The sequence below is a fragment of the Cetorhinus maximus genome, chromosome 18 (assembly GCF_964194155.1).
Source record: "Cetorhinus maximus chromosome 18, sCetMax3.hap1.1, whole genome shotgun sequence".
Classification (NCBI taxonomy): Eukaryota; Metazoa; Chordata; class Chondrichthyes; order Lamniformes; family Cetorhinidae; genus Cetorhinus; species Cetorhinus maximus.
Window position 1 is genome coordinate 72,225,221 of NC_135896.1, and position 25,545 is coordinate 72,250,765.

General features: G+C 43.6%; 1 protein-coding gene across 2 annotated transcripts in view; it reads right to left on the bottom strand.

The window, feature by feature from the left end:
* The window catches only part of zfyve1 (zinc finger, FYVE domain containing 1), a 108,168-nt gene that overhangs the window by 43,183 nt on the left and 39,440 nt on the right, over positions 1 to 25,545 (bottom strand). For both annotated transcript variants that reach the window (XM_078562910.1, XM_078562912.1), the window contains exons 5-7: positions 23,651 to 23,759; positions 19,337 to 19,434; positions 10,405 to 10,522 (exon numbers count right to left, since the gene is read on the bottom strand). In XM_078562910.1, coding sequence (XP_078419036.1) covers positions 10,405 to 10,522; positions 19,337 to 19,434; positions 23,651 to 23,759 — 325 coding nt within the window. The remainder of the gene's footprint in view (positions 1 to 10,404; positions 10,523 to 19,336; positions 19,435 to 23,650; positions 23,760 to 25,545) is intronic.

Genomic DNA, 25,545 nt, shown 5'->3' on the forward strand with positions numbered 1-25,545 from the left:
AGCTTGAAGCAATCACCAGTCTCAGGCTACCCAATAACCACTGGAAAACTATATTCTTTACACAAAATGGCTGAACATACTACATAGACAACATTCTCAGGCTATTACTTTGTTTTTCTTAAGACAAACTGAAACTGAAGTATCAGCTTTTTGTCCCACTTTGCTCATATGGTTTGGTTCAGCAAAAGCCTGCTGCCCTGGCACCCAATTTAAGTAGTCATATGGAGCCGAGACTGCATATCAACAGTTTATGTGATCCTGAAGATATTATAAAGAGACAGAGAGTAGGTCAGTCCGAGTTAAAGGTACTTTTTCAGACTGGTAAAAAGGTAGTCAGTGGGATTGGTGCTGGAACCGGTGTTTTTCACCAATTACATAAACAATTTGGACTCAGAAATACAATTTCAACATTTGCAGGTGACACCAAATCTGGGGTGGAGAGGGTGGAAGGTTGTGCTTAATACTGAGGATTGTGACATAATATAGTAAGATATTAATCAACTTGAAGAATGGGTGTGTAGTTGACAAATACATTTCTGTATAGGCAAGTATCGGGTTGTCAACTTTCCAAATTGGCCTGGAGTCTCCAGGAATTGAAGATCAATCTCCAGGGCACTGCTGTGTAAAATCCTAGAGGAATATCATATGGACATTAAAAAAATATTGCATTTTTTCATTTTCTTTGAACATTAATAGTCATTATTGGCCCAGATATTCCACTTTCCGAATCATCAGTGACCGGACACACGAGATGAGAGATGACCACCATGGGAAACGCCCAGGAAGTTTGAACTTCCAACGGGCAATCCCCCTCTTCTCCAAGTCTCTCTGCAAATGTCTCCAACCCTGAGTTAGAGTCAGAGACTTCTGACAGTTCTGATGTACTTACCTGAATAGTTACGCAGTAAATGTTAAACAGACCAAAACCTAGTCTAGCTCCTGGGTAACTACAGAACTGACCCTCCTTGTCACTTACACTGACTGCTCCAAGCACCCACCCGCCTCCAACTGAACAACACTCTGGCTAATCCCCCTCTGCCCTGACCTGACTATCTTCCTCTGACCGGACCTGACTACCCAGCACCCCCCCCCACCCATCCACCTGTCACCTTACCCACCTGTCACCCTACCCATTTACTCACTTACCTCATCCGCTCTAGCCACATAGCTCGCCCACCTGCCCAGCCTACCAATTCACTTATTCATCCACTCACCCTGACAAATAACATTCACACTGACCTTTAAACTTTTTTTATTCTTTCACAGGGTGCAAGTGTCACTGGCTGGGCCAGCATTTACTTCAAATTCCTAATTGCCCTTGAGAAGGTAGTGGTGAGCTGCATTCTTGAACCAAAGCAGGCCATGTGGTGTAGATCCTTCCCAACAGCACTGTGGGTGTGAGTTCCAGGATTTTGACCCAGCAACAGTGAAGAAAGGATAATATAGTTCGAAGTCAGGATGGTATATGGCTTAATGGGGAACTTGCAGGTCATGGTGGTGGTGGTGGTGGTAGTGTCGCCATGCATTTGCTGCCCTTATCCTTTTAGGTGGTAGAGGTCATGGGTCTGGAAGGTGCTGTCAAAGGAGCCTTGGTGAATTGCTGCAATGCATCTTGTAAATGGTAGTCACTGCTGCCACTGTGTGTCGCTGGTGGAGGGAGTGAATGTTGAAGATGGTGGATGGGTACCAATCAAGTGGGCTGCTTTGTCCTGGATAGTTTTTTTAAATTCATTCATAGGATGTGGGTTTCGCTGCTGGGCCAGCATTTATTGCCCATCCCTAGTTGCCCTTGAGAAGGTGGTTGTGAGCTGCCTTCTTGAACCACTGCAGTCCATGTGGTGTAGGTACACCCACAGTGCTGTTAGGAAGGGAGTTCCAGGATTTTGAGCCAGTGACCGTGAAGGAACGGCGATATATTTCCAAGTCAGGATGGTGAGTGGCTTGGAGGGGAACTTCCAGGTGGTGGTGTTTCCATCTATTTGTAACCCTTGTCCTTCTAAATGGTAGTGGTCGTGGGTTTGGAAGGTGCTGACTAAGAAGCCTTGGTGAGTTTCTGCAGTGCATCTTGTAGATGGTACACACTGCTGTTACTATGCGTCGGTGGTGAAGTCAGTGAAGGTTTGTGCAAGTGGTGCCAATTAAGCAGGCTGCTTTGTCCTGAATGGTGTCAAGCTTCTCGAATGTTGTGGGAGTGCACTCATCCAGGCAAGTGGGGAGTATTCCATCACACTACTGACTTGTGCACTGTAGATGGTGGACAGGCTTTGGGGGGTTAGGAAGTGAGTTACTCATCGCAGGATCCCTAGACTCTGACCTGCTCTTGTAGCCACAGTATTTATATAGCTAATCCAGTTCAGTTTCTGGTCAATGGTAACCCCCAGGATGTTGATAGTGGGGATTCAGTGATGGTAATGCCTCTGAACATCAAGTGACAATGGTTAGATTCTCTCTTGCTGGAGATGGTCATTGCCTGGCACTTGTGTGGTGTGAATGTTACTCGTCACCCCAAGCCTGGATATTGTCCAGGTCTTGCTGCATTTGGACATGGGCTGCTTCAGTATCTGAGGAGTCACAGATAGTGCTGAACACTGTGAAATCATCAGCGAACATCCCCACTTCTGACCTTATGGTCATTGATGAAGCAACTGAAGATGGTTGGGCTGAGGAACTCTTGCAGTGATGTCCTGGAGCTGAGATGACTGACCTCCACAACCATCTTCCTTTGCGCTAGGTATGACTCCAACCAGTGGAGAGTTTTCCCTCTAATTTCCATTGACACCAGTTTTGCTAGGGCTCCTTGATGCCACATCTGTGAAATGCGGCCTTGATGTCAAGGGCAGTCACTGTCACCTCACCTCTGGAGTTCAGCTCTTTTCTCCATGTTTGAACCAAGGCTGTAATGAGGTCAGGAGCTGAATGGCCCTTTAGGGAAGGAAATCTGCCATCCTTACCTGGTCTACATGTGACCCACAGGAATGTGGTTGACTCTTAAATGCCCTCTGAAATGGCCTAGCAAGCCACTCAGTTGCATCAAACTGCCACAAAGTCTCAAAAAAGGAATGAAACCGGATGGTCCACTCGACATCGACCTAGGCACCAGAAAGCCAAACTGGGTGTCAGTGAGCAGGTTATTGCTAAGCAAGTGCAGCCTGATAGCATTGTTGATGACCCCTTCCATTACTTTACTGATGATCGAGAGTAGACTGATGGGGCGTAATTGGCTGGGTTGGATTTGTCCTGCTTTTTGTGTACAGGACATACCTAGGCAATTTTCCACATAGCTGGGAAGATGCCAGTGTTGTAGCTGTACTGGAACAGCTTGGCTAGGGGCATGGCAAGCTCTGGAGCACACGTCTTCAGAACTATTGCCGGAATATTGTCAGGGCCCATAGTCTTTACACTATCCAGTGCCTTCAGCTGTTTCTTGATATCACAAGGAGTGAATCGAATTTGCTGAAGACTGGCATCTGTGATGCTGGGGACCTCTGCAGGAGGCCACGATGGCTCACCTACATGGCACTTCTGGCTGAAGATTGTAGCGAATGCTACAGCCTTATCTTTTTCACTGATGTGCTGGGCTCCTCCATCATTGAGCATGGGGATATTCGTGCAGCCGCCTCCTCCAGTGAGTTGTTTAATTGTCCACCACCATTCATGACTGGATGTGGTAGGACTATAGAGCTTAGATCTGATCCGTTGGTTGTGGGATCGCTTAGCTCTGTCTATCACTTGCTGTTTATGCTGTTTGGCATGCAAGTAGTGCTGTGTTATAGTTTCACCAGGTTGACACCTCATTTTTAGGTATGCCTGGTGCTGCTCCTGGCATGCCCTCCTGCACTCTTCATTGAACCAGGGTTGATCCCCTGGTTTGATTGTAATGGTAGAGTGGAGGATATGCCGAGCCATGAGGTTACAGATTGTGCTCAAGTACAATTCTGCTGCTGCTGATGGCCCACAGCGCCTCTTGGATGCCCAGTCTTGAGTTGCTAGATCTGTCTGAAATCTATCCCATTTAGCACAGTGGCAGTGCCACACAACACGGTAGAGGGTATCCTCAATGTGAAGGCGGGACTTCGTCTCCACAACGACTGTGCGGTGGTCACTCCTACCAATACTGTCATGGACAGATGGATCTGCGACAGGCAGGTTAGTGAGGACGAGGTCAAGTATGTTTTTCCCTCTTGTTGGTTCCCTCACCGGCTGCCACAGACCTAGTCTAGCAGCTCTAGCTTAGGACTCGGCCAGCTCGGTGAGTAGTGGTGCTACCGGGCCACTCTGCGCCCTTGCCACCCTCAGTGCTTTCTCCAAGTGGTGTTCAATATGGAGGAGCACTGATTCATCAGCTGAGGGAGGATGGTAAAAGGTTTCTGTGTCCATGTTTGACCTAATGCCATGAGGCTTCATGGGGCCTGTAGTCGATGTTGAGAACTCCCAGGGCAGCTCCCTCCCGGCTGTATACCACTGTGCCACTACCTCTGCTGGTGGTGATGGCGGTGTAAAATCATATCTGTAAGATATGATTCCGTGAGGATGACTATGTCAGGCTATGTTGCTTGACTAATCTGAGACAGCTCTCCCAATTTTGGCACCAGCCCTCCAGATGTTAGTAAGGAGGACTTTGCAGTGTCGACAGGGCTGAGTTTGCCGCTGTCGTTTCTAGTGCCTAGGATGATGCCATCAAGTTTCATTCCCTTTTTGAGACTTCGTAGTGTTTTGATACAACTGAGTGGCATGCTAGGCTATTTCAGAGGGCATTTAAGAGTCAACCACATTGCTGTGGGTCACATGTAGGCCAGACCAGGCAAGGACTGCAGATTTCCTTCCCCAAAGGACATTAGTGAACCAGATGGGTTTTTACGGCAATTGACAATGGTTTCATGGTCACCACTAGACTTTTAATTCCTGATTTTTATTGAATTGAAATCCTACCCAGCTGCTGTGGCGGGATTTGAGCCCCAGAGCATTACCCTTGGTCTCTGGATTACTAGTCCAGTGACAATACCACTAAGCCATAGCCTCCCTCTATAGCGTAGCTTCTTAATTGTTGTTGGAGCTGCACTCATCCAGGCATGTGGAGAGTATTCCGTCACACTTCTGACTTACGTCTTGTGGGCAGGCTTTGGGAAGGCAGGAGATGAGTTACTCTCCGCAGAAGTCCCAGCCTCTGACTTGCTCTTGTAGATGAAGTATCTATGTGGCTGGTCCAATTCAGCTTCTAGTCAATGGTAACACCCAGGGTGTTTACAGTGAGGGATTTGGTGGTGGCAATGCCATTGAATGTCATGGGGAAATGGTCACTGCCTGATAGCTGTGTGACGCAAATGTCTCTTGCCACTTATCAGTCCAAGCCTGAATGCTGTCCAGGTCTTGCTACATTTGAACACAGATTCCTTCGGTATCTGAGGAGTTGTGAATGGTGCAGAACATTGCGCAATGATCGAACAACTCCATTTTTGACCTTGATGGAGGGCAGGTCATTAAGGAAGCAGTTGTAGGTGTTTGGGCCTAGGGCGCTATTCTGAGGAACTCCTGCAGTGATGTCCCAGGACTGAGATGATTGACCTCCAACAACCACAACCATCTTCCTCTGTGCCAGGTGCGACACCAACCAGTGAATAGTTTGCCCTGATTTCCATTGACTCCAGATTTGCTAAGGTTCATTTATGCTACACTCAGTGAAATGCTGCCTCAATGTCAAGGGCAGCCACTCTCACATCACCAAATTCAGCTCTTTAGTCCAGATGGCAGCTAGTGCCGTAAAATGGTTGAAAAAAGGCTTCCCCTCGATGCTACAGCTCTATAATAGAGTTCATTGTATAGGCAAGTTGCAAAAAAATGTTTTGGATTGGGGAGAGTGGATTTTAGTAAAATAAGGCAGGATCTGGCCAAGGTCGACTGGGAATAGCTACTTGTGGAGAAATCTATAGAAGAGCAGTGGGGGGTGTTCAAAAAGGAAATGGGGAGGGTACAGGCTCAACTGTGTTCCTCTCCGCAGATGCTGCCAGACCTGCTGAGTTTTTCCAGGTACTTTTGTTTTTGTTTTGGATTTCCAGCATCCGTAGTTTTTTGCTTTTATACAGGCTCAACATGTTCCCTCTAGGGTGATAGGAAGGAATAACAAGCCCAGAGAACCATGGATGACCAAAGATATTCAGGATACGATGAGAAGGAAAAGAGAGGCTTTTAGCAGGTACAAGGGGAGCACATCAGCGAAGGCATTAGTGGAGTGCAGAAAGTGCAGGGTGGAGCTTAAGAAAGCAACAAGGAGAGCAAAGAGGGGATATGAGAAAGCTCTGGCTGGTAAAAGTAGGGAAAAACCCAAGATATTCTATAAGTATATCAATGGGAAGAGGGTAACCAGGGAAAGAGTAGGGCCCATTAGGGACCAAGGGATCTATGGGTGGAGCCAGAAGACATCGGTAGAGTGTTGAACAAAAACTTCACATCCGTCTTCACCCAAGAAGATGAGTATGAAGGTATCGAACTCGGGGAGAGAGACTGTGAGACTTCTTGAGCAAATTGATATAGGGAGTGACAAGGTGTTGGTAGGCTTAAAAGTGGACAAATCTCCAGGTCCGGATGGTTTGTGTCCCAGGCTGCTGAGGAAGGCAAGGGAGGGGATCACAGGGTCTCTGACCCAAATTTTTAATTCCTCTTTGGCCACGGGGGAGGTGCTAGAGGACTGGAGAACAGCTAATGTGGTTCTGCTAGTTAAGAAGAGTTGTGGAGATAAGCCAGGGAACTGCAGGCCAGTGAGTCTCACGTCAGTGGTAGGGAAACTATTGGAGAAAATTCTGAAGGAGAGAATCTATCTCCACTTGGAGAGGCAAGGTTTGATCAGGGATAGTCAGCATGGCTTTGTCAGAGGGGGGTCATGCCTAACAAATTTGATTGAATTTTTTGAGGAGGTGACCAGGTATATAGAATAGGGTAGTGCAGTTGATGTAGTTTATATGGATTTCAGCAAAGCCTTTGACAAGATCCCACATGGGAGACTTATAAAGAAGGCAAATGCACATGGGATACAGATTAATTTGATAAGGTGGATTCAAAATTGGCTTAGTTGTAGGAGACAGAGGGTGATGACAGAAGGATGCTTTAGTGACTAGAAGCCAGTGTCCAGTGGCGTACCACAGGGATCTGTGCTGGGTCCCCTATTATTTGTCATTTATATAAATGACATAGATGACTATCTGGGAGGTAGGATTAGTAAGTTTGTGGATGACACAAAGATTGGCCGGGTGGTTAACAGTGAAGTTGAGTGTCTTGGGCTACAGGAAGATATAGACGGGATGGTCAAATGGGCAGATAAGTGGCAGATGGAATTTAACCCTGAAAAGTGTGAGGTGATACACTTTGGAAGGAGTAATTTGACAAGGAGGTATTAAATGAACAGCATGACACTAAGAGGTTCTGAGGAACAAAGGGACCTTGACGTGTGTGTCCATTGATCTCTGAAGGCGGAGGGGTGGTGAAAAAGGCAAATAGGACACTTGCCTTTATCAATCGAGGCATAGATTACAAAAGTAGGGAGATCATGTTGGAGTCGTATAGAACCTTGGTAAGGCCACAGCTGGAATACTTTGTGCAGTTTTGGTCACCACATTATAGGAAGGATGTGATTGCACTGGAGGGGGTGCAGAGGAGATTCACCAGGATGTTGCCTGGGATGAAACATTTAAGTTATGAAGAGAGGTTAGATAGACTTGGGTAAACAACTCAAGTTGGAGCAGAGAAGACTGAGGGGCGACCTGATCAAGGTGTACAAGATTATGAGGGGCATGGACAGGGTAGATAGGAAGCAGTTGTTCCCCTTCGTTGAAGGGTCAGTCACGAGGGGACATAAGTTCAAGGTGAGGGGCAGGAGGTTTAGGGTAGATGTGAGGAAAAACCTTTTTACCCAGAGGGTGGTGACGGTCTGGAATGCACTGCCTGGGAGGGTGGTGGAGGCGGGTTGCCTCACATCCTTTAAAAAGTACCTGGATGAGCACTTGGCACGACATAACGTTCAAGGCTATGGGCCATGTGCTGGTAAATGGGATTAGGTAGGTAGGTCAGGTGTTTAACATAGAAACAAGAAGCAGGAGTAGGCCACTCGGCCCTTCGAGCTTGCTCCGCCATTCATTATGATCATGGCTGATCATCCAACTCAAAAGCCTGCTCCCGCTTTCTCCCCATACCCCTTGATCCCTTTTGCCCCAAGAGCTATATCTAACTCCTTCTTGAAAGCATACAATGTTTTGGTCTCAACTACTTTCTGTGGTAACGAATTCCACAGGCTCACCACTCTCTGGGTGAAGAAATTTCTCCTCATCTCAGTCCTAAATGGTCTACCCCACATCCTCAGACTGTGACCCCTGGTTCTGGACTCCCCCACCATCCGGAACATCCTTCCTGCATCTACTCTTTCTAGTCCAGTTAGAATTTTATAGGTTTCTATGAGATCCCCCCTCATTCTTCTGAACTCCAGCGAATATAATCCTAACCGACTCAATCTTTCCTCATATGTCAGTCCCGCCATCCCAGGAATCAGTCAGGTAAACCTTCATTGCACTCCCTCTATAGCAAGTACATCCTTCCTCAGATAAGGAGACCAAAACTGCACACAATATTCCAGGTGTGGTCTCACCAAAGCCCTGTACAATTGCAGCAAGACATCTCTGTTACTGTACTCAAATCCTCTGGCTATGAAGGCCAACATACTATTTGCGTTCTTTACCGCCTGCTGCACCTGCATGCTTACCTTCAGCGACTGGTGTACAAGGACACCCAGGTCTCGTGGAACATTCCCCTCTCTCAATTTATAGCCATTCCGATAATAATCTGCCTTCTTGTTTTTGCTACCAAAATAGATAACCTCACATTTATCCACAATATACTGCATCTGCCATGCATTTGCCCACTCACTCAGCTTGTCCAAATCACACTGAAGCATCTCTGCATCCTCCTCACAGCTCACCCTCCCACCCAGCTTTGTGTCATCTGCAAATTTGGAGATATTACATTTAATTCCCTCTCCTAATCATTAATATATATTGTGACTAACTGGGGTCCCAGCACCGATCCCTGTGGTACCCGACTAGTCACTGCCTGCCATTCGGAAAAAGACGTGTTTATTCCTACTCTTTGTTTCCTGCCTGCCAACCAGTTTTCTAACCATCTCAATACACTACCCCCAATCCCACGCGCTTTAATTTTACACGCCAATCTCTTATGTGGGACTTTGTCGAAAGCCTTCTGAAAGTCCAAATAAACCACATCCACTGGCTCCCCCTTATCAACCCTACTAGTTACATCCTCGAGAAATTCCAGTAGATTTGTCAAGCATGATTTCCCTTTCATATATCCATGCTGACTCTGTCCAATTCTGCCACTGTTTTCCAAGTGCTCAGCTATTAAACCTTTTAAAATGGACTCTAGAATTTTCCCCACTACCGATGTCAGGCTGACTGGTCTACAATTCCCTGTTTTCTCTCTGCCTCCCTTTTTAAATAGTGGGGTTACATTAGCTACCCTCCAATCTGTAGGAACTGTTCCAGAGTCTATAGAATCTTGGAAGATGACCAGCAATGCATCCACTATTTCTAGGGCCACTTCCTTAAGTACTCTGGGATGTAAATTATCAGGCCCTGGGGATTTATCGGCCTTCAATCCCATCAATTTCCCCAACACCTTTTCCCTACTAATACTGATTTCTTTCAGTTCCTCCCATCACTAAACCCTGTGTTCCCCAACATTTCTGGTATGTTATTAGTGTCCTCCTTTGTGAAGACAGAACCAAAGTATGTATTTAGTTGGTCAGCCATTTCTTTGTTCCCCATTATAAATTCCCCTGTTTCTGACTGTAAGGGACCTACATTTGTTTTCACCAATCTTTTTCTACCTACCTATAGTAACTTTTACAGTCAGTTTTTATGTTCCCCGCAAGCTTACTCTCGTACTCTATTTTCCCCTTCTTAATCAATCCCTTGGTCCTCCTTTGCTGAATTCTAAACTGCTCCCAATCCTCAGGTCTGTTGTTTTTTCTGGCCAATTTGTATGCCTCTTCCTTGCATCTAATACTATCTCTAATTTCCCTTGTAAGCAATGGTTTGGACACCTTACCTGTTTTACTTTTGCGCCAGACAGGAATAAACAATTGTTGCAGTTCACCACTACAGCTTGGGGGTCTATATCCAACCCCCACTAACGTTTTTTGCCCGTTAGTGTTTCTCAGCTCTACCCGTACAGATCCTCACGTGTCTGTGCAGACTCGATGGGCCGAAGGGCCTCTTCAGCAGTGTGTGATTCTGTGTTGAAGACTGCTCACATTTTACTACTCTTGTTCTGCTAATAATGTCTGGATAACAAAGGGTTGGGTAATCACATAATATCTACATGAGAAATGTAATTTGCATTACTCACTCCAGGCCAAACGTGTTCAATTTCTGTTCTCACCACAGTGTCCACTGGATCCTGGTTTCCAAACCAATATTGCCGACTACGATAAATGATCCCACAATTTGGACACTCAATCACATACCTGCAAGATGTAACAAGTTTTTCAACCAAATCAATACATTCAGCATTAAATAACATGTGTACTTTTTTATTCTTCCTGCAGATCATTAGTTCCCAAATTACACTGATTGCACCCACTTCCAGGTCTTCTAGCTGCCTGCATACACCAGCAATGTCAGGTTTGATATTTTAACCCCTTTAATATCCAAGCATTGTGCAATAATACACATGTACAATTTAAAACAATGGCTTAAAAATACCGCTTGCCTTTTTTGTGACAGATGAGGTTGTTTGTTCCAGCATTGGCACATAATGTTTGGTATGATAGTTTAAGTCATAAGATTTTATCTACACAGTCACAAATGATACTTTGATTTCATTCCATAGAATGAGGAAAAGGTACACAGTCAAGCTACAGCAAACAGCATCAAAACCTCAATGGCCCTGTCTGACAGTTCGGCAATCCCTGCCAACTGTTTTTGCTGTAACTCAATCTTGAATCTATCAGTTGAGACATCGAGGAAATTCTCTTGCCCCCTTACAGCATAGGTACTGCAGAAAAAAATTGAGAAATGTTCGCAGACTCTATGGGTTATTTTCCCTCAAAGGGAAATGCAAACACCTAATTGTCTCACCAGTTCAGTGAGATGTTGCTTGATGTCACCTTTAACATTGTCCAGCATCTGTAATTAATTAATTGTCAGGAATTCATTTGCATTCGGGATAATTTCAATGTTGTATTCCTCCACAAAGCAAGCTCAGAATGCCAGCATTACCATCATTCACTCAATTTTGAGTTGGACATTGAAGATGGTTGCCCTTAGCCCTTGAAGTCCTAGGTGTAGCTCATTCAGGTGAGAGAATATATCTAACTAGTAGCCCAGCCATGAGAGCCAGGCCATGTTATGCAGGCAGTGAAAAAGTGGGTATTAGTGGTCTGTAAAGAGTAATTGACCTCAGAATGGAATTCAAAGAAATGTACTACAACCTTGTCACGTGACAGCCATTGAACCTCCACGTGGAGCAATGGAGTGATGTACTCTCTTCACATCTCAACACACTGAATTCCAAAATATTTTCTGCTCAAAAGTGGAACTTTTATGACGTTTACTGCCTTCGCAGCATTGCAAGGATCTCCTCCAAGTTAGCAAGCATATTTTTGGAAACACATGCTTCTGCACTACAATTGGGAGTGATTGCTCCAATATGTGTTACTACTCCACTGTGTCCCACCAGTTATTGACTTTGTTCCATTGGTGCAGATGACTAGATGATATCATGTTTATTTATAAAGCTATCAGATGGAAAACCTTAGCTGTTAATATGGCATGCAGTGTCTGACAAAACAAAACATGCTCATGTATTGCACCTTCATACTATACCGCATACGTACCAAAAGGTGAGCCAAGTCTGCTTTGTCTAGGACTCGTCCAGCTGCAAAGTAAACTATTCACTCCTAATGACGTCGTTCACTAGCTGAGTTGGGAGATCATTGGCCATGTCATTAATTCGACGTAACATTATGCTGCTTGATAATTGCACAAACTGAGTTTATTTTTTTAAAAGGCCTTTTATCGAAGCGTAGTGCTTACCAGGTCCACAGCCACAGGTAGCATTAGATCCCCTGCTATGGTGTGAGTTTATTCTAACTTCACAACTCTGTAACTAACCATGAGGCTTCAAGGGCCTTAAAGTTGTCATCAGAAACAGAACAGCAAAACTCTCTTGCTCATTATGTCCATTTCCCAATGTCCGAGTCCACTGGAAAAAGTTTGATCGTTTGTCCTTGTGTTATCGTTTGTTTCCAAGTGTCTGCGTAGAAGAGATTGTTTCAGCTCATTATTACAAAGGGCTTCACCACATAACACGCATCGTGGCTGAGGGTATTCAGCCGCTCCAGTCCAAGTGAATCCCATTTCAATGTACATTTTCTGATATTTACATCTCTTTAATATAGGTCTTGTCTTATAAATGATGTCAAGGTTTCACTTCACTGGCTGAGACTCATGCTTGGTCAGTAGTTGTATTCTCACCAGCGATTTCAGCAAGTGAACTGGTATTAACATGGTAAATGTTGTTTGTTTTTCATCACTAACAATTAGTGCGTTCTTTTTAACCCTGCTTGCTTTTGGCCATCTGTCCACTTTTCAGTTACATCTGAGTAGATATTACCCAAAATAAAGTCCCTAGCCCTACAATAAAAACTAATTATCTTCAAAACCAACAAGACATCAATTTCCCCAGGCATCAACTGCGACCCCAGTCTCCTAATTATCCCCAGTCCCCATTAGGACCTGCTACTGGTTGCAGGCTTTAATGACTCACTAGTTCTCTCTGTCTGGAGCTGTAGACAAGGCCCACGTGAGAGGATGAACATTCACCGAGTCTCTTCAAAGCTTCCATGACAACTGAGTTACTTCAATTGCAGCCCCAGAGAATGATGATGATGTTACACCAACCTTAACTGAGTTTTTTGTACATCTAGGATCTTCAGAGAGCTCTCGCAAGATTTTCTGCTGGATCAGTTGATTTCAGGCTGTTGTAGTGTCCATAGTGCTCCAGGCAAAGGAGGGGAAAATCGACCAGGATTACCAATTGTGCTGGGCACAGCAACAAATTGTGTGTTTTTAAATTGAACTTGTTTTGAACCAAGCTTTCTCGAAAACGCTGAAAAAGCACTGAACTCTTTCTTTATACTTCATTACTGTAATTTGACAATTTCTACCTCGCACAGACTTCAATGTTTGCTCAATTGTTGTATTTAGAAAATTGATATTTTGGAAAATGGAATACCATCTTTAATGCTAATCTGCTACAAATCAGAACATTCCTGATGAAATGAAGAATAAGATTTTCTCATTATTCTCTTTGACAGTGGATGCGCTGCTGATGAGAACCACTTCAGTCCCCAAAGGTTTCAGTAGACAGTCTGCAGGTGCTGGTTTTTTTTTGGATTATTGGCTGAATCAATCTATCCTGTTCTTTGATGCTAAACAGTACCAATTCTTTACTTTATTCAAACATGGATTGGCAATCAAAATGCTTTGAAATATGGAATGCCAACACTTAATATAGTGGTTACTGGTCAAAGGAACACATTTCCACACATTGAGTTATAATTAATCAAACTGAAATTCCTTATATTATTAAATGAGACTTAAATATGTTCAATTCAAGATCTTCAAATGGACAAAATGCCGTGGAAGCCCGAGAATGCACCATGATGGAATTTGGGAGATAGAATCTAGTCAAGGAAGTCACAGAATCTTTACAGTGCAGGAGGAGGCTATTTGGCCTATCAAGTCTGCACTGGCTCTCTGAAAGAGCATCCTGCCTAGTTCCACTCCCCTGCCTTATCTCGTAAGAGATGCCAGCATCACGTAAAAAAAAATACAATAGCAGGATTGGTTGTGCGGGTTTTCTTTGTTGATCTGTATTTTGATTAACCGAAACCAATGGTCAGAATATGCCCTGGCCCAGCTCTAATATTTGAAGTTCTACTGCATCAAACAATGTTATTTTGATTGAGACTTCACAAGTCAACACTGCGTAACCACATCATTCCCCAACTCCACCACCACCCCACCCATCTCCAAAAAAATAAAATTCCACACAGTAACTGTGGTGAATATTATAGAGGGCATTCTTCAGGAAGCAAGCTGTTTTGTCATAACATTGATCCTGTGGTGCAAGATTTTCACAGCTGTTTAGGCAAATTCCAACCTATCTAAAGTCACTTCATCCCTGAAGTGCCGTGCATGCATAATAAAACATTTTCTCTTCAAGATAAGCTTGCTTGTTAATTTATGAACAAAGGTCAATAAAGACGGCAAACTAACTTTACTTTTAATGAAACTACCTATATTTTGGTGGTCCAAGCTTGCAGAAACTGCCCTATAATTATTGTTGGCTTTTATAACTGCCATAATTTCATTTAAAAGCTGGCAACTCACATGGTGGCCTGATCATTTGATCACATTAGACACATTCCTATTGTTATCTACACCATTCCTTTATTATTTTAAGGTAAAGGGATGAAAGCAAAATGTCTCACTTCCTTCAGGAAGCATGCTTTACCTGATAAATGCAGTTCTACTACATCAAACAACACAGGAAAGAATAAATCACTGAATTTGTGTTGCAATTAGAATGAGGTGATTTAAATGAAACATTTCATTCAATTCAAGGACTTAAAGGGAAAAATATTTTGGAACACGCCATGATGTAGTTTGAATCTAGAAAAGCATGAGAGAGCGAAAGCACAAGTGGAGAGGATGTTCAAGGGAATCCATCTTTGCACAGTTCCTTCACACATCCTCCAGAGATGTCTCATGTCTGTAGCGCATTTCTGTTTACAATCAAATATTGTTCTTCAACAATATTTTGTTGATGTCTTGCATTGTACATTGAATTGTATTTCTGCTGTCATTGAACAGCACAAGAGATGGTCCATGCCAGCTCCCCACGGAGCAATCCAGTCAGTCTCATTACCTCGCGCGATTCCCATAGCCCTGCAAGTTTATTGCCTTCAAGTGGCCATCCAATTTCGTTTTGGTTCTTTCTGCTTCTGCCATCCTCATGTGCAGCAATTCCAGATGATTACACTCACTGTGTAAAAAATTCTTCCTCATACTCCCCCTGCAAAATCTTAAATCTGTGACTCCTAGTCCTTGTACCATCAGCTAATGGGAAGAGTTTGTTCTTGTTTAACTTATCTAAGCCTGTCATAATCTTGTACATCTCTATCAAATCTCCCTTAATCTCCTTTGTTCCAAGAAGATCAACCCCAGCCTTTCCAACCTAGCCTTGTAACTAAATCATCCTATCCCAAAAACCATTCTGGTAAATCTCCACTACACGCTCTCAGGCATCTTTTCTAAAGTGTGGTCACCAGAACTGGAGCTTTATATGGGATCATCATAACTTCCCTGTTTTTGTACTCAATGCCTCTATTTATGAAGCCCAAGATCCCGAATGCTTTGCTATCCACGCTCCCAGTCATGTCCTGCCACCTTCAAAGATTGGTGCACATGCATCCTCAGATCCCTCTGTTCCTGCGCACTCTTTAGAACTGTGCCATTAAGCCTATATTGCCTCTCCCTATCTCTTCCGCCAAAATGCATCACCTCACACTTCTCTATATTAAATTCCATCTGTCACTTGTTTGCTCACTCTGCTAGCCTATCTAGGACTTGTTGAAAACAATTTGTATCAAGGGGCCGATGGCCTACTCCTGCTCCTAATTCGTATGTTCACTGTTTGCCAATCCTCCAAAATTTTGAAATTTACACCGTTTACCACACTCCCCAACTTGGATGACTGCTGGGGAACAGACATCTGTGAGGTCCGAGTCGGATGATGAACCTCCGGATAAGGCCTACCAACTCATCCTGGAGAGTCGACAGAAAGCGTGGGAACACCACGCAGAGGTGTTGAAAGCTCTTAACAGAGCGGCCTGCGAGTCGGAGGAGTGCGTCAGCCTGCTCTCTGATAAAGTGGTGCCCACATGTGCATATATGGAGGTCACCATGGGGAGGATGGCAGGCGCCACGGAGACCCTGGTCCAGCAGAACACAGAGATGTGTGTGGGCCTGCACTTGATTGTGGGAGCCATAGCTGAGCTCTTGCAGTGGCAACGCGAGAGGGAAACAGGGCACCTCGACCTGCCCTCCTGGTGCTCCTTCCCCTCAAGGAGTCAGGCCGGGGTCCCTGAGAACCTGAAGGCAGGGGGAGCAGCAGCTGGACATCCCTTGATCATCCACTCAGTAATCTCAGAGGTTGTCCTTGCCCTCCGAGTCCCCTTTGTCTGTGAGCCCCTCAACCTTGTCCTCTGTCACCGCAGAAGGAGCAGCTGGCTAACGAGTGAATCTGGAGGGAGAAGTGTCTGTGTGGCAGGGCCTTTCAGAGTCTTGTGCAAGCACTGTCTCACAAATGCATTGACTCCTGCCATTGGAACCCTTTCCCCCCGACCCCAGACTCACCCCCCACTCCCTGGTCCTTCCCCCTCCCGACTCCTTCCGCCACCCTTGGCCCTTCCTCCAGACTGAGTCCTTCCTCCAGCCTGGCTCCTTCCCCTCTCCACATTCCTTCCTCCACTCTCCACACCCCTATCCTTCCGCTGCACTCCCTCTCCTCTCCACACTTCTGATGTTTTTGTTTAAGGTTTATGCTTTTTTGTAAAAGGACATTTTAGTTAAAAATAAGTGCTATATAAAAAACCTGCCATTAGATGTGCTAAGTCCTGTATGTATTGCCCTCTGGTGTAGAAAAAGAATAAGGGCCCCTTCCGGTTTTACACAGGGAGCAGATAGGGGTGTGTGGGCGCTTGTTTTCTAAATTGTTAGTAAATGACAAAACACTTCAGCACTCCTTCCTCCCCTGGACTCCTTCCCCTCCTCTAAACTCAATCTCTTACGCCTTCCACTCCCCCCTCGTCTCCTGACACCTTTGTTCACCCCCCCAACCTCAGCCCGACACTTTTGCTCCCCGACTCCCAACGATCCTGGACCTTCACTTCCCACCCCCCAATACATCTTCCTGTCCCAAACACAGCTGGACCTTCCTCTCCACCCTCTCAACCATCATCCGTTGTGGGCAGACCCTTAATGGTGACTTTCCAAATTCTGTGGGTTGCACTGTGGCATAGCCATGTCCATGAGAATCCACCCAGCATGCCATGGATATTCCTCCAGTGTGCCATTGCTGTTGGCTCCAGCATCTTCTGCTCCTCGGATGTCTGCGATGTGAGCAAGGCTCTGGCGGTAAGTCCCGCTTCTGCACATCACACTTGTCAAGACGTGTTCTGCACCGATGTGTTTTCCCACCGGCGTGGGCGGGTGGAATGATTCCGACGGGCTGGCCTTATAATGAGACACAGGTGTAATACAATGAGGTTCCCAATGTCCAATGGCAGGAAATGTGGCCTGCCATCGATGGGCTGAGCGGACGATTGCAAACTGGTCACAGCACCATGAAACTGATTCTGGCCTTCTCACCATATTGTCAGCTCAAGCCGCCGAACGCCCAATGCCAGCGGGCATGGAAAATTCTACCCTCTGTTTCCTGTTAGTTAGCCAGTCCTCTAGTTTTAGTTCATTTAGAGGTTTCTGTGAGTGGCTGCCAGGAAATCTAGGGCCTTGTTTGTATACATGCATTTTTAATGAGGTTTGACAATTCTTGATGTGAAGAGATGGGTTACCAAGGAGTTGGTAGTTTAGTGAAGTTAAAAAAAGTCAGAAAAAAACTGTACCGTTGCCTAGCAATAGGGGTCCAGGGACAGAGACAGGGAAACACAGAAGAGAGGTCAGTTAGTATATGTATGCCAGAGAGTGCAGACAGGAGGCCTAATCTCTCTAAGAAGAAATCTTACAAGCCTGCTGGGGAACTGAGTTTAGGAAACTCATGTGTTTGCTAAGTTAAACCAAGCCAGGTTTCACTCTGGGATCTGATTTGTCCAGTGTTAACATCAGCTGGGATCATAACAATTGTCAAACACAATTTATCCCTCACAAAACCACATCGACTCTTTCTGATTGTATTATGATTTTTGAAATGTTTTGCTACTACCTCTCATAATGGCTTCTAGCATTTTCCCAATGACAATGTTAGGCTAACTGGCCTATAGTTTCCTGCATTCTGTCTTTTTCCTTTCTTGAATAGAAGTGTTACATTTGCTGTTTCCAATCAGCTGGGGTCTTATCAGAATCTAAGGAATTTTGGAAGATTGCAACCAATGCATCCATTATCTCAGCAGCCACTTCTTTTAGGGCTCTAGGATGCAAGCCATCAGGTCCAGGGCACTTCTCGGCCTCAAGTCCCATTACTTTTTCTCTTGTAATCGTGATAGTTCTAAGTTCCTCCCTCCATTTTCACTCAATTTTTAACTATTTTTGGGGTGTATTTTGTGTCTTCTACTGTGGCGATGTACAAAATACTCTGATGTACAAAGCTTCTGTCATTTCCTCATTTCCCTTTAATAATTCCCCTGGCTCACCCTATAAGGGGCTCACTTTAGCTACTCCTTTCCTTTTCTCTCGCACTTGAATTTCTGTCTTTTTTAAAAAGTTTTTTTTTACTCATTCATGGGATGTGGGCGTCACTGGCTAGGCCAGCATTTATTGCCCATCCCTAATTGCCCTTGTTCAGAGGGCATGTAAGAGTCTGGGTCTGGAGTCACATGAAGGCAGCAGATTTCCTTCCCGAAAGGATATTAGGGAACTAGGTGGGTTTTTATGACAATTGGCAATGGTTTCATGGTCGTCATCAGACTTTTAATTCCAGATTTTTATTGAATTCAAATTTCATAGGATTCGAACCCAGGTCCCCCAAGGCATTACCCTGGGTCACTGGAATACTAGTCAGTGACAATACCACCATGCCACCACATTCCCATGTTCTCATGTTTTACTGGTTTATAAAACTTTCCCAATCTTCTACCCTACCACTAATCTTCACAGCATTGCGCACCTTTTCTTTCAATTTGATATCACCCTTCACTTCCTTAGTTAGCCATAGATGGTGCATCCTTCTAGGGGGGTCTTTCTTCCTCAATGGAATATCTCTTTGATGAGAGTTATTAAGTATCTCCTTAAATGTCTGCCACTGCACCTCCACTGTCTTACCTGTTATCCTATTTTCCTAGTCGACTTAAATTCACAAGGGTATGAAGACGGAGTTGGTTAAAGTTATCGACCCACATTTCTCATTCTCAAACTGAATGTGAAATTCTGCCATGTTATGATTACTTTTTCCTAAAGTTACTTTGAGGTTCTTAATTAATCCTGTCTCAATGCACGTACGATTTGGTGGTTAAGTAATTAAGGCGTTGGACACTCACCCTGACCAGGCGTATATGGCGAGACCCAACCAAGGAGAGTCTGTGGAAGCAGATGTTTTGGGCACTACAATCACTTCTTTTCCATGCTCATAACAGGACTGAAATAAAATCAAAATTTAAACACGCTTGTGCCATTTCAAACAACTCCTATTCCCCAGCCAAGGATATCAGACCTGACATAACCATCCTTTACTGTTAAATAAAAAGTGTAGGCAGCAGTTTCACTTCGGCTGCTCCAATGGCTGAATGGAAAAATTTGGTCAAATTTGACAGTGACACCAACAGTGAGCAACAACTTGTATAGTGCCATTAACAAAGTAAAATATTCCAAGGTGCTTTTCAGAAGCACTATGAAGCAAAATTTGACACTAAGCCACATAAGCTTTAAGGTTACGGAATGTCTTAAAGAGAGAATTAGAGAGGTGGAGATGATTAGGGAGGACATTCTAGAGCTTGGGACCAAGGCAGCTGAAGGCACAGTCACCAGCGGTGGAACAATTAAATTGAAATCAGGATGCTCAAGAGATCATAATTAGATGAGTGCAGATATCTTGTGGGGTTGTAGGACTGGAGCATATTACAGAGACAGGAAAGAGGGAAGGTGTTGGAGGGGTTTCAATACAAAGATAAGAATTTTAAAATTGAAGCTTAACCAGGAGCTAATACAGGTCGGTGAGCACAAGGATAATGGGTAAACTGGACTTGCTGCAAGTAAGGACACAAGCAACAATATGAATGGCCTCAGGTTTACAAAACGAGGGTAGAACATAGGGGGCCGGCCAGGCGCGCTTTGGGATATTCAGGCCTTATGGTGACAAAGACATGAAGAAGGGTTTCAGCAACAAATGTGCTAAGACAGGGTGAATTTACAGAGATGTAAATATGACATCAAGGTTGCAAAACTATCTGGTTACGCCTCAGACAGCTGGCAGAAAGAGGGATGGAGGCAGTAGCGGGGTCTTCCCAATATTCAATTGGAGGATATTTCTGTTCATCCAGTGCTGAATGTTGGGCAAGCAGTCTGATAATTTAGCAACAATGGAAGAGCTGAGAGAAGTAGTGGTGAGGTAGCGTTGGGTGTCATCAGCGCACATGTGAAAACAAAACCTCTGTTTTCAAACAATGTCGCTGACGGGCATCAGGTAGATGAGAAATAGGAGAACACCAAGGATAGATCCTTGGGGGACACCAGAGGCAATGATGTGGGACCAGATGAGAACAGTCCCACCCAACTGGATGACAGTGGAGAGACATTGGAAGAGGATGGTGTGCTAACGTGTCAAAGGCTGCAGACAGATCAAGAAGGATAAGGATGGATAATTTACATTTGTCACAGTCACATAGGATGTCATTTGTCACTTTAAGATCAGTTTTGGTATTGCAACAGGGGCAAAAGCTTGATTACAGGAATTCCAATGTGGATTTCAGGAAAAGGTAGGTGCAGATTTGGAAGGCAACAACACATTCAAACGATTTTGGAAATAAAAGTGAGTTTGGAGACAGGGCATTAGTTTGCAAGGCTGGTGGGGTAAAGGGATGGTTATTTAAGGGGAAAGGTGATGACAGCAGTCATCTAAGGAGAGAGAACCATTAATAATCAGCTAACATGGGCACCTGCAGGGGAAGTTAGGTGGTCAGCAATTTAGTGGGAATTGGACTGAGGGAGCAGAATGTTGCTTTCATGGACAATTGAATTCGGAGAAGACATATGGGGAGACAGGAGACAAACTAAAGAATAATGCAAGTTCAAGGTTAGGGTAGGGGAGAACTTTAGAGGAAGTTTGGTCTAGTGAGGTAAGGGAAAAGGGGGGAAATGGTTGAGGCAGCTGGTCAGTGGAATATGGAATAATGTTATTAATAATAATATCTCAGCAGCCACTTCTTTTAGGACTCTAGGATGCAAGCCATCAGGTCCAGGGCACTGGTCAGCCTCAAGTCCCATTGCTTTTTCCCATTACTTACAGTGATAAGTCCCTGAGCTCCTCACACCTACTGTTGGAGGTGAGGGTGGAGAAGACAGGGGGCAGGGTTTAAGATGATAAGTTTATGCACAGAAAAGAAGCCAGGGCTATCTTTGGATTCCAGGATCATCCTAGAATGGTGCAAAGTTCAATTCTCATTCTGCACTGCATTAACTGATCTCAACCAGATCTTTGCCGTTATACCGCAAATAGCTTCAGCAGTTCCAGATTGGAGGGGGAAAAATTAGAAATCACCACCAAAATACTTCTGGAAAATATCTATTTGTGGAACATTGATGAAAATGGGTTTAGGTTTGGCTTTCATGAACTCTATGGTCAAGGAATTGCTGACTGGTACTCACTACCTGTTCTCACCAACAAAGATAGATAACGGTAGGTTGCCCCACTCTTTGGAATTGAAGCCCAACAAAGGTAAAAAGCTTCTTTTTTTCCTTTTATTTGAGATTAAGTGGCAATGAAAACTAAGCCTGTCCATTTGAATCATGAGGATAAAAATCTTTTTGCTTTAACCCTTGCAATATGAATTATAAAATATAGGTATTATATCATATGGAGAATATTACAAAGGTAGGAAGGGGCGGAAATCACATTTGCCTAACCTGTTAAACTAACAATTTGATAAATATCATAAGCCATCAAAAATGAATATAAGGAGAAAAGCAAAATCACAAATAGTGCCTTTAAAATTAGTTCACCATCAATTCCTCATTCTAAACCTATTAATTTTCTACAGCTATGATTAGTATGCTCGTAGCAAAATGTTACAGATCTGTGCCAAAAATGGATCACATCACTCTTAAAGCTGATGGGATGAGCTTATATCCAGGTTCCATGCTGTTCATATCAGTTTAAGAGACTGAAGCATTTGCTTACACATCATTAATTGAATACATGGTTAGAAGCAATAGAGCAGTTTAATTATAAAGTACAGGAAATTTTTACTTTATAGACAAGCCTTGCACTCATTCAAGCTTACTATTATATGATGCTTTTAATCTGGAAAATGTCCAAAGTTTGATACAGAGGGGGTGGGGAAGAAAAATAAGTAAACAAAACAGAACAAAGAATGAATGCCAAGCCATGGGACTGTGTTAGGGAGGACTATCTGTGTTGTATATAACTATGACGGTATGACTGCATACTGAAAGCTTTATCGTAAAGGTGGGTTTTCAGAAGGCTTTTAAAACTTTGAAGACAGACATGGAGGGACAAAGGAGTATTCCATTCCTAAGCTTCAAATCACAATAACAGATTATAAGTACAGAAAATAAGATTTGATTTGGTGCTTCTTAATTCTAAAACTTGTTTACATATATTGAAATTTAATGCAAGATGTAAAATCTAACTTTCAAAATTAGAATACACACTTACCAAATATTATTCATTTTTATCAACTTGTAAGGGCCTTCAAAAAAGTGTAATGCTTCCAACTTCAAGATTTTCATTTATGTCTTTGCATAGTCATGTAATCAGTGGAGTTCTTAAATATTCATTCACTAGCTAAATGTGTTATGTTGGAAGGGGACTATTAGTGGAAGTTAGCGATAAATTTATACACCATGAAACATTATACAAAGATGCAATCTGGCTTTTAATGAAGACATGATTATTTCAAGCTAGGAGATCACCTGAGAGCAGCTCAGTCCAAGTCCACCACTGACTCAGGTAATGATGGACTTCACAGGCCTCCAGGGCCAGGGATTACAAAATTCAAGTCCCAAAATTTCTATCAACTCCTAACTAATCAAGAACGAGGAAGATAAATGAGCCAATGCAGCCACTCTTTACCTGACATTAACTGAGGATCTCTGAAAATATAGGTTCTGTAATAATTCAGAAAAGGAATTAACAGAAAATCCTATGCTGAAAGGGGCAAATCAATTTACAGACAAAAACTTTACTGTACAATGAAAAGAGAGCTTTAAGTCACCTTTCCCCATTCTCTGGAATTCTCTCTCTTAAATCTAAAGGCCCTAATCCCCTTCTCACCTCCAATAGATATCCTTAAAGCCTATCACCTTGCTCACACCTTCAGCCGCCTCTCTGAAATTTCTCACACCTTCAGCCGCCTCTCTGAAATTTCTCAGGTCTGCCATCAAAGTTAAGATGGTCTGATGCATTAATGTGCTATATAAATGTATGTTGTTAAGACTCAAATCTATTTTCCAGCAGAATTGATGAAATATGCTGATCATGCAGAGTTTTGTTACTGTGGAATGCTTGCCCTGTCTATAAATACCCTCTTTACTCTTCAGTAAGTGTGTCAGGTAGATTTGAACTACAGGAATATCACTGTAGCTGAAATTGATGTCAATATATGAAATGCACTCACCTTACAGGTATATACTCTGTTATCATACTGGTGTGAGTAACTGCAACGGCTTTCTGACTCGTGAGGAACGCCATCCTTTGCATGGTTCATACTGTTCTTGCAGCCAATCCTAAATCACAGCAACATTACAACATTGAACACATCAGCAAATCTAGACACTAAAATGGCTCATAATTGACAGGATAAATGAATGAAAGGGGTACTATTTCTGAAACAGCAAGTGCTATTTTGTTACACTTTCTAATTTATTTCAAATCACTTGACATCTAGACATTAAATATCTAGGCAAAAGGATGCAAATAATTCCCAAACAAGTATACTGCCATTTATTTGGAGGTCTGAGGCAGCAACCGACCACCATCTGAGCCTCTCTGTGCCATCCTGAAGTTCAAATAAATCAAGAATATAGTACTTGGGGACCTGACAAGAGAATGTATATTCCAAACTTTATACAATTGTAGAATGGTTACAGCACAGAAAATCGCCATTCGATCTTGCAAACACTCTGCAAGAGCAATTTAGCTAGTCCTGTTCCCTGGCCCTTTCCTTGTCACCCTGTAATTTTTTTTTCCCTTCAAATGCTTACTAATTCTCTTTTCAAAGCCATGATTCAATCTGCCTCCATACGTTCTCAGGCAGTGCATTCCAGAACCCAACCACTCACTACATAAAAAAAGTTTTTCCTTATGCCATCTTTGGTTCTTTTGCCAATCACCTTAAGTCTGTGTCCTCTGGTTCTCAACCCTGCTGCCAATTGGAACATTTTCCCTTAACCTATTCTGTCTTGACTTATCATGATTTTGGACATCTCTATCAAATCTCCTCTCCACCTTCTCTTCTCCAAGGAAAACAACACCAGCTCCTCCAATCCATCCACATAGCTGAAGTCCCTCATCCCTGAAACCATTCTCATAAATTTTTTCCAAACTCTCACTAAAGCCTTCACATACTTCCTCCAGTGCAATGCCCCGAATTGGACACATCACTCCATTTGAGGTTGAACCAGTGTTTTATAAAAGTGGTTTATAACTTCTTTGCTTTTGTACTCTTAATCCCTATTAATAAAGCCTAGGATCCTGTATGCTTTCTCATCCACTTTTTCAACCACCCTGCCAAAAATTTGTGCACAGAGCTCTTTGCTCCTGCTCCCCCTTTAGAATTCTACCACTTAATTTATATTGCCTCTCCCTGTTCTCAGAATCACGGTATCACAGAATTGTTACAGCATAGAAGGAGGCCATTCAACCCTTCGTGTCTGAAGCGGCTCTCTGAATGAGCAATTCCCTTCATGCCATTTTCCTGCCTTCTCCCCGTAGCCCTGCACATTCTGCCTTTTCAGATAACAGTGCAATTCCCTTTTGAATACTTTGATCAATCATGCTTCCATAGCAGGCGCTACATTCCAGGCCTTAACCACCCACTGCGTGAAAACGTTTTCTCCGATATCACTTTTGCTTCTTTTGTCAATTACTTTGAATCAGTGTCCTTTTATTCGCGATCCTCTGACGAGTGGGAAGTGTTTCTCCCAAACTACTCTGTCCAGGCTCCTCATGATTTTGAATACTTCCATCAAATCTCCTCTCAGCTTTCTTTTCTCCAAGGAAAACAATGCTAACTTCTCTGATCTATGTTCATAACTGAAGTTCTTCATCCTTGGAACCATTCTCATGAATCTTTCTCCAATGCCGTCACATCCTTCCTCAAGTGTGACACCCAGAGCTGGACGCAATATTGCAGCTGAGACCAAATTTGTGTCTCATACAAATTCGACATAACGTCCTTGCTCTTGTACTCTATGCCCCTATTAATAAAGCCTAGGAGACTGTATGCTTTTTTAACCGCTTTGTCACCTTGTCCTGACTATGCACATATACACTCAGGTCCCTCTGCTCCTG